At 47.0% G+C, this 9,977-nt stretch overlaps 1 protein-coding gene across 1 annotated transcript; it reads right to left on the reverse strand.

Moving 5' to 3' along the window:
• On the reverse strand, nt 6,736–9,318 carry FAM170B (family with sequence similarity 170 member B). The gene is given in 3 exon segments (XM_001924320.4): nt 6,736–7,807; nt 7,810–7,851; nt 9,207–9,318. Coding segments are annotated over 3 exon segments (861 nt in total). The 3' UTR covers nt 6,736–7,100.

The raw sequence follows: 9,977 nt of genomic DNA on the forward strand, positions 1-9,977 counted from the left end.
TGGAATCCCAGGCAACCATCAGTCTTCTTTCTCTCTCTAGACATCTGCCTCTTTGGATGTTTTGTATAAATAGAGCAATGCATTTTGTAGCCTTTTGTGTTTGGCTTTTTTTTTTTTTTTTTTTTTTTTTTTTGTCTTTTTGCCATTTCTCGGGCCGCTCCCACTGCATATGGAGGTTCCCAGGCTAGGGGTCGAATTGGAGCTGTAGCCACAGGCCTACGCCAGAGCCACAGCAACGCGGGATCCGAGCCGAATCTGTGACCCACACCACAGCTCACGGCAACGTGGGATCATTAACCCACTGAGCAAGGGCAGGGATCAAACCCACAACCTCATGGTCCCTAGTCAGATTCGTTAACCACTGCGCCACGACAGGAACTCCTATGTTTGGCTTCTTAATGTTTTCAAGGTTCATCCATGTTGTAGCATGGATTAATACTGCATTCTTTTCGTGGCTGAATAATTTTCTTTACCCATTCATCATTTGATGGACATGTAGGTTGTTTTCCCTTTTTTGTTTGGGAAATATTGTTGCCATGAATATTCATGGCACAAATTTTTGTGTGGACCTATGTTTCCAATATCAGGTTTGTTGGGCCATATGGTTAATCTGTTTTTTACCTTTTGAGCAATTGCCAGAGTGTCTTTTAATGTGGCTGAACCATTTTACATTTCTACCAGCAATGTATGAGGGTTCCAATTTCTCCACATCCTCACCAACCCTTGTGGTTACACCTTTTCTTATTATGGCCATCTGGGTGGGTATCTCACTGTAATTTGGACTTGCATTTCCCTAAAGACTGGTGATGTTGAGTGTCTTTCCTGTACTTATAAGTCACTTATATCCTTTGAGTAAATGCTTTTCAAATCCTTTGTCCATTTTTAAATTGGGGAGCTTGTTTTTATTGTTGGATTATAAGAGCTCTTTATAAATTTTGGATACTAGACCCTTATCAGATATGTGATGTGCAACTATTTCTCCCATTTTGTGGATTGTTTTTCACTTTCTTAATACCCTCTGAACACAAAAGTTTTCATTTTGATGAGGTCTGGTTTATATATTTTTTCTGTTCACTTGTGCTTTGGGTGTCATACCTAAGAGAAACCCTTGTCTAATCCGTGATCATAAAGATTTACACCTCTGTTTTCCTCTAAGAAGTTTATAGTTTAACTCTTGCGTTTAGGTCTTTTTATTTAATTTTTTATGTATGGTGCGAGCTAGAAATCCAACTTCACTCTTTTGCATAGATATCTATTGTCCTAGCACTATTCTCTGAAAAGATTATTCTTTCCTTCGTTGAATTATCTTGGCACCATATTTGAAAAAAACAATTGACCATAAGTGTATGGGCTTACTTTTGAATATCGTCTTTTTCATATCTACTGCGATAATCATAGAGCCTTCTTTCAAAAGGAAGCATTGTTAGTTTTAACAATTTTTGTCTTTGCAGTCATGAGATGACCCAAACTCAGTGATGGTTCTTTTCACACCCTGTAAGTTTGATTAGATATCATTTTGTGTTTATAAGTAAGAACAATATCTTGGTTATTTTTCTAGTGTCATCTTTGTCAGGCTTAATCACATTTTGGTAAATTTCATAAAACAAGTTCCATCTCTTCCTATTGTTTGGGAAATAAAGGGTGTAAAGGGGTTCAAGTTCTAAAATGTTTGAGGTGCCTTGATCCTCTGGAATGATATCCCTTAGTCACTCTGATGCTCGTCTTATTTGGTAGAGGCTCCTGGTCTCTACAAAGTGATGAGTTTAAACCACGAATCAATCCTCAACTGAATTTAAGTTATGTTTCAAAAATAAGTCAGGTCGCAGACATAGCTCGGATCCCTTGTTGCTGTGGCTGTGGCGTAGGCTGGCTGCTACAGCTCCAATTGGACCGCTAGCCTGGGAACCTCCATATGCCATGGGAGCGGCCCTGGAAAAAACAAAACAAAACAAAAAAAAATAAAATAAAAATAAGTCAAAAAAATAAAAATAAGCTATTTTATTTTATTAAGAGCAATGTTGTCTCCTCCTTCCTCCATCCATGTCAACTAAATTTGACTACATTCAAAGTTTGCTTACTCAAGGTTCTTGTCATCTTTCATTTGTCATTATTTTCCTCTAATCTCCAGCTGCTACCACTTAAAGAACATACAACCTGTGGCATTGAAATGTTTGCTTTTCTAATATGTTGCATGTCTTTACATTAAAAGTTTGCTTCGGGAGTTCCCATCGTGGGTCAGTGGTTAACGAATCCGACTAGGAACCATGAGGTTGCGGGTTCGATCCCTGCCCTTGCTCAGTGGGTTAAGGATCTGGTGTTGCCGTGACCTGTGGTGTAGGTTGCAGACACGGCTCGGATCCTGCGTTGCTGTGTCTCTGGCGTACGCCAGTGGCTACAGCTCCGATTCGACCCCTGGCCTGGGAACCTCCATATGCAGTGGGAGCGGCCCGAGAAATGGCTAAAACACACACACACACAAAAAGTTTGCTTTTCATGTGCTGGTTAGAACATGGGCTCTGGAACAGGCTGCCTGGGTGTGAAGTCTGATTCGCTGTACATCTGCTCCATGACCGTGGACAGGTCTTAGCTTACTCACCTATAAAACAGAATCATAGGACTCACCTCATTGGATTGTGGAAAGCATTACATGACTTACTCTTGTAAAGTGTTTAGAACAATGCTTGGCCCTTAGAATATCAGTGACTTACACATAAATACATTTGTCTTTTAAAGGCTGAAATTCCAGAGCTTAGATGCAATACTTTACTTTCTTTACAACTCATTTCTAAATAGAAGTGTTCTCCTCTTCATTAGTGCTATTTCTGGCTCAGCTGCCTTCTCCTCTTAGATTGCCCTTGGAATCCTACCTGCCCCCTGAGCTCCTTCAAACACTGCATAGCTCTTCTGAGAAGAGCTTGACAAAGTTTGGCCCATTGTCCCGCCCCTTTTTTTCTTCCTGAAGATCCTCTAGCCCTTCTCACAGTGAACTGAGAAAGCCTGTCACTCTATGGCATCTTGAAAATGGTGATATCATCCCCATGGCTGACATCCATTCTAAAATGATCCCATGGCTTCTGTTGCCCTGGGACCAGGAGAGAGAATGCATCTAACACGAGGCCATGTAAATTGTTGTGGTAGCAACGTATACATAGATCGCAAATCTATCTCCATCCCATTCAACACCCTTCCAAGTCCCAGGTTGCTTCCAACTAGCTCCCAGCTAACCTTGTGAAGGTTTTTTTTTTTTTTTTTTTTTTTGTCTTTTTCTATTTCTTGGGCCGCTCCCGCAGCATATGGAGATTCCCAGGCTAGGGGTCGAATCGGAGCTGCAGCCCCGGCCTACGCCAGAGCCACAGCAACGCGGGATCCGAGCCTCGTCTGCAACCTACACCACAGCTCACAGCAATGCCAGATCGTTAACCCACTGAGCAAGGGCAGGGATCGAACCCGCAACCTCATGGTTCCTAGTCGGATTCGTTAACCACTGCGCCACTACGGGAACTCCCCTTGTGAAGGTTTCCATCACAAACTGAGCTTCTTCAAAAGTGGACTCATAGGTATCCCAGCAAATCTTGTCCCTCAGTGTTCTTCTATCTACAAATAGTACCAACAGTCACCAGCCACTCCGTCCATTGGCCATGCTATGGGCAGCTTACTGGCTAAAAGGCAGACTCACTTGCAAAAAGGCAGGGGGATTCCCTACTTTAGTGAGCGGGTCCCATCCATTTGTATAAGGTCCTGAGACTCTGCTTTACAGGTGAAAGATGAATTCCATTCTTCATTCTTTGGATCATAATCCTCCCCTGAGGGCTCAGAAGTCAACTCCTTTTCTGGAGGACCCGGGGGGTAGTGTTTTATGGTGGGAAACACAAAAGTGCTCTTTCCACAGCTTCTGTGGGCTATCTTGAGTTTGTCAGCTTTTCAAATTTTTTTTTTTTTCAGGGCCTCACCACGGCATACGGAGGTTCCCAGGCTAGGGGTCCAATCGGAGCTGTGGCTGCCAGCCTACACCACAGCCACAGCAATGCCAGATCTGAGCCACATTTTCGACCTACCCCACAGCCCATGGCAACGCTGAATTCTCAACCCACTGAGCAAGGCCAGGGATTGAACCCGCAACCTAGTTGGATTCCTATGTGGATTCTTTCCGCCGCGCCACCATGGGAACTCCTCAAACCTCTTCACAACAATTACTTGGGGGAAAAGTGTGATAAAAATCACACACACACACACACACACACACACGCACCACACACACACCCTCTCCATTCATTTTGCAATCCCTCTTGGTTGGGATGGCTGGAGGAGGATGCTTCCTAAACCTAATAGGAGTTTGCTTTATGGATTGGGGACCTTATTCTTCAGAACATTTTCCTCCAGTGATGATCACCTGGGGAAAAAAGAATTTGCCAGGGCGATGCTATCCCAGCAGTGCACCCCCACCTCCTAGAATGAGTCCCCTGCGGAGAGCCATTTACACTTTGGAAGAAATGTGATCACCTCAGGCCTACTGTGGCCTTTGGGGTGATTTTAATTGCAACGCAGTGCATCAAATAGGGAGAGTAAAGAAAAACGAACCAGTATCATTAAAGCTCTGAGTGTTGAAACAAGTTTTCAAAAACCTTGAAAATCATCCAGGACAAATTCCTCTTACCACCCTCAGCAAACACTAGCCTGAATCTGAATCTGTGACTTACAACTCCTAAATCTCTTTCAACTCATCCTGCCCTCCAACTCTTTATCCTCCATCCTTGTCACAAGAAAAGACACTCTCTCATCCATTCTGTTTTTTTCTTTTTTTCTTTTTTTCTTTTTAGGGCTGAAGGTGCAGCATATGGAAGTTCCCAGGCTATGGAGCTGAATCGGAGCTACAGCTGCCAGCCTACACCACAGCCACAGCAATGTCTTCCACCTACACTGCAGCTTGCAGCAACACCAGATCCTTAACCCACTGAACGAGGCCAGGGATCTAACCCCATCCTCATGGATACTAGTCAGATTCATTTCTGCTACGCCACAATGGGAACTCCTCTCTCATCCATTCTTGACCCTGCTCTCCCAAGTGATCTTTCACAAAGGCAAACCTGGAGTTCCTGTTGTGGCTCAGCAGAAATGGATCCGACTAGGAACCGTGAGGTTGAGGGTTTGATCCCTGGCCTCGTTCAGTGGGTTAAGGATCCACCGTTGCTGTGAGCTATGATGTAGGTCGCAGATGAGGCTCAGATCTGGCGTTGCTGTGGCTCTGGAGTAGGCTGGCAGCTATAGACCCCTAGCCTGCGAACCTCCATATGCCGTGGGTACGGCCCTCAAAAGACCAAAAAAAAAAAAAAAGGCAAACCTGATTTCCTTAAAATTCCTTAAGAGCTCCTTGCAGTTTTGGGGGGCCAGCGGGAGTGGGGGGAGGTGGAGGGGAATCAGTCCTTTCATTCTGGCTCCCAAGCCCCACCTGCCCATCTGGGTACAACCAAAAACACTAAGGTATACTTGTCAGAGGCTGGTTTCTCTATATCTGGTCAGGATCCAGCCTCTTCTCACTGGCTTGACTCTTCCTCTTAGATTTCTCCATTTTTTTTTTTTTTTCTTGCATTCTCAGTCTCCTTCTCTCTTCTGGATCTTTCCCACTAGCATATAAGCTTGCTTTCTCCCTATCGTTACCTTTTCATAGTTTCTTCTTGTCCATTGCTAAGCCACGGCTGCTTTCCTTTTTAAACAAACTAGCCAGCAGAGTTGTCCAATGCTTGCATTCTGTGGCTTTTCTGTTTGTCTTGTGTCCACTACTGCCCCTTGCCCATCTGCCACCACCCCGCTCAGCCCCCTACATCACTCTCGTCATGGCCATTAGCATCCTCCATGTGGCAAATGAAAGGAAATCTGTTTTATCCTCAGCACACTGCCACTCGCCCCCACATTTAACATGGCTCAGTGCTCCTAGAAACACCCTTTCTTAGTTTTGCTGACTTTGAAGGAAACTCCCGGTCTTACTAATTCTCCCTGTTCTTCAAGCCTTTGTGAATATCAACCTCTTTGGGAAGTTTTCCTTTCTCATCAACCAGCATGAGAATAATAAAACTTTTATTTTATTTTTTTTACGGCCACAACTGTGACATATGGAAGTTCCCGGAGCAGGGGTCAAATCAGAGTTACCGCTGGGCTTATACCACAGCCAAGGCAACATCAGATCTGAGCTGCATCTGCGACCTTGCGGCAATGCCAGATTCTAACCCCAGTGAGCAAGCCAGGGATTGAACCTGCATCCTCATGGATACTAGTTGGGTTCTTAGCCTGCTGAGCCACAGCAGGGAACTTCCCCCCAACTTCCTTTAGGTAATTCATCCACTTGCCATGCCCTTGCCTGTTCTACCTGCCTCTCCCTGTGAGGTTAGGGCACATGTTTCATCAGCATGCCTAACACACAGTGGACCATCCACATATTTTCTTGAATGAAGGCAGCCTCCTTCTTCAAGAGGGTGAAGACAAATTCTGCAGAAACATTTTAAAACGTGGAGTTGACACAGCTAAACTCACGGCTCAGCAGGATGTACCTGGCCCCTATCTCTACCTCTGGGAACCTTCTGTCTCGGGATGTCTGTGCCAGTGTGGAATCTGTGGCAATGGCAGTTTCCTGTGGGTCCAACCCCAAACCATGATCCACTCCATTAGTCATTGACTTAAACATTGAGTATTCAAATTTAATCCCATTAAGACAAGATATAGAACAAGGGCATATGATGGGTTCCTAACAATCAAAAAAATAGGGCTGAAACTTCATGTGCTGTTGGCTCTCCTGTGAGTCATGACCTGCTTGACCCACCAGCAAAAATAGAAATCCCTGTGGCCACCTGCTTGCAGGCTTCAGATCTTGCACCCACCATCAGAAACACTTGCTTCAGGTTTTGAAATGGATGCTGGTTGAAATGCTCTGCCCTTTGGGAGGGGGCCTTCCCCAGCCCTTCTCATGGCCTGCCCAGCTCTATACTCCACTAGCTTCCTTTCCCGGCCCTCATCGTCTCTCCCTGCCCCATGGCTCTAGTCCTGACAGCTAGGAAAGGAGCAACTGAGGTGTGGGAGGTGAGGGCAGGGCAGGGCACATCACCTCCAGCTCACTGCTTCTGTGACTGTGCCAAAAGCACCTTGACCTGGGCCCTTGGATATTCACTACTATCCGAAGCGCTCTGTTCCTCCTCCTCTGGCTCTTGCTCCTGCCCCTGGCCCTGGGCCTGCCTTCTCTCCAGCATCTCTTCAAAAAAGATCTGGCAACTGAAGCCCTCCTGGATGCCATACTGGGCGTGCTCCAGCAGCGCCTCCAGTGTGGGGAAGACCCGGCAGCAGGCCACACACCGCAGCCCGTAGTTGGTGGTGACCAGCCAGTCTGGGGTGTCCCGCAGCTCCTGCAGGCAACATTCCAGGGGGTCCAGCAGCTCCGTGTCATCAGACTCCAAGCAGCAGTTGTTCTTGCTGGCTTCCAGTTCCCAGCGCAGGTCGGTGCTGGAAGCCATCTCGTAGGAGGTGCCTTTCTGCCTCTGCCTCTTGATGAACTCGGCTTCGTGGATGCGGGGCTGCCGGCTGACAGGTTCGAAGCCGCTGTCCGTCTCCCAAGCCACAGCCACGCCCTGCACGGTCTTCACATGGGTGTAGAAGGCGCACATGCTTTGCTGGGCGGCATCCTCGTTGCTGTATGAGCTGGAATAGCAAGACTGGTACTGGGAGTAGGACTGGTACTCGGAGGAGGACTCGGACGATGGCGAGCTGCTCCAGCTCAGCATCCTCCGGCCCTTGCCCCAGAAGTAGATGTCCTCCTCATGGGGGTGGCCGGGCCCGGCTGTGGAGATGGCTCCTCTCTCTTTGTGGTCCCTGAGAGGTGGAAGGACATTTTCATGAGTACCCCTGAGGGATCAGTGCCACAACCCACCTCTGCACCCCAGATGGGTGCAGGCTCTGGGAGCCCCTGGGCAGGTACTTTCTCTTTTCTGTGACTGGTTCCCCCATAAGATGGGCATGAGATCATCTTGGGGGTGATGATAAGGGTCACATGTATAAACTGATGTATCTGTAAGTTGTGGATGTGATGATAAGGATCAAATAGTGTATGAATGTAATTGTCAAGCCCTTGACTAAGCCCCAAAGACATCGCCTGGTGAATACAGATTGTGGAACGTTCATACAGTGCAATCCTCTTTGTTGAGAAGACGGAATGAACTACTGTTACGTGCAAAACGTGATGAATATCTAATGCATTCTGCTAAATGGAAGAAGCCAGGGTTAAAAACAAAAAACAACAACAAAAAACCATAGAGTCCTTGATTCCATTGAGATGACATGCTAGAGAAGATAAAACCACAGGGAGAGGGAACAGAACAGGGGCTACCAGGAGCTAAGGGCTATGGGTGAACTGACTGCAAAGGGCCACTCACTCACTAGGGAACTTTGGGAGGGGCATGAAAATATTTCAGCATCATGATCTAGGTGGCGGTTACACAAATGCGTACATATCAGAATGCTTCAAATTGTGCACACAATTGGTGAGGTTTGCATATGTAAATCACAGCTCAGTGAAGTTTAGAAAGCCAGGCATGACAAGTGCCTTGACCAGGCTGCTCAGCCCCACCTTCACTCTGTGACATGTCTCATCTCACCCCATGGGTGTCTTGTTCTTTCCTTGAATGCCCATTGGATCCCATCACTGTATAAGTGCTAAGTGCTGGCCATATTTTAACTCCTTTAGTGTTCCAAAACCCAAAGAAATTGTATTGTTATGCTTTTTGACAAATCAGGAAACTGAGGCCTGGAGCATTGAAATGACTGATGGAGCCTGAGCTGGTGCTGGTCACTCTGCCCCAGAGCCCATGTGACCCTTAGGTGCTGCCCACGCACAGTTCATAGTCATCTTCAAGTTGATGTTTAGACTAACTATGATCCATTTATTACAAAGGAATTTTTTACATCACTGCTAAAATCCCAGGATTGACGTCAATACTGGTTTTGTTCAAAGCGCATTAAAATACATAATGACGAACATTTTATATTTTCATCCTCATGCTTCCTGAAATCACCTCATGCACTCACAACAGCTGCCTCGGTCAGGCCTACCATCCATCTTTATGGCCAACACGGCACTTGGGTGACAGCACCGAGGGGTGACCTAGCACCAACCCCCCTCCATGACCCCTCTCAGGGACACACCTGCCACACCCTATCTTTCGACCTACCTGACCAGCGCACTTCCTCGCTCTCCTCTGTGGACTCTGGGCTGGCCAGGCTGAGGGTGGCCCCGTCTATTGGTGGCTGTTTTCCCCTGTGGTCCATGAAGTGACGCTTCATGACTTGGCACCAGTGCCCAGGGGCTCAGAGCTCCAGTTGGTCTGTGAGAGTCGGCTCGGGCTGTACTGAAGCCCTCTGCTGGCCCCAGCCCAAGTGGCTGTTAGGTGCCCGTGGTCACTAGGCTCCTGGCTTGATTCTGTGACCTCATCAGTGACATTGGTCTGTTCTATGACCCATGGCAAGGACCAGGCCCAGCCAAGATGCCAGGAGAGGCTTCCCAGCAGGATCTCATTTGCCCTTGGGACCTCTCCCAACACACACACACACATGTAAACACTTGTACATGCACCAACACATATGCCAAACACATCCGTGTAGACACTGACACATATGAACACACGTACACTCACATCGCCACGCGCATCATAATCACTCAGGCACACAGACACTCACACATACCCAAACACACCATTTAAACACACAGACACATACACACAAATTCAGCCACGTTGACTTAACCACACACACTCACATACATACCGTCATCACTCAACATCCAGGTGGGCCTACTTTGAACTGCAGAAGCAGCAGGTGACTGGAGATCCTCCCCAGTGCTCCAAAGCCCCCACTCCTCCCTCACTAGGCTTCTTGGCCCTATGAGACCTCAGGCGCCTCCTCATGTCTTCCCGCCCTTGCCTAGCTCCAGGGACTCAAAAGTA

The sequence above is a fragment of the Sus scrofa genome, chromosome 14 (assembly GCF_000003025.6).
Source record: "Sus scrofa isolate TJ Tabasco breed Duroc chromosome 14, Sscrofa11.1, whole genome shotgun sequence".
Classification (NCBI taxonomy): domain Eukaryota; kingdom Metazoa; phylum Chordata; class Mammalia; order Artiodactyla; family Suidae; genus Sus; species Sus scrofa.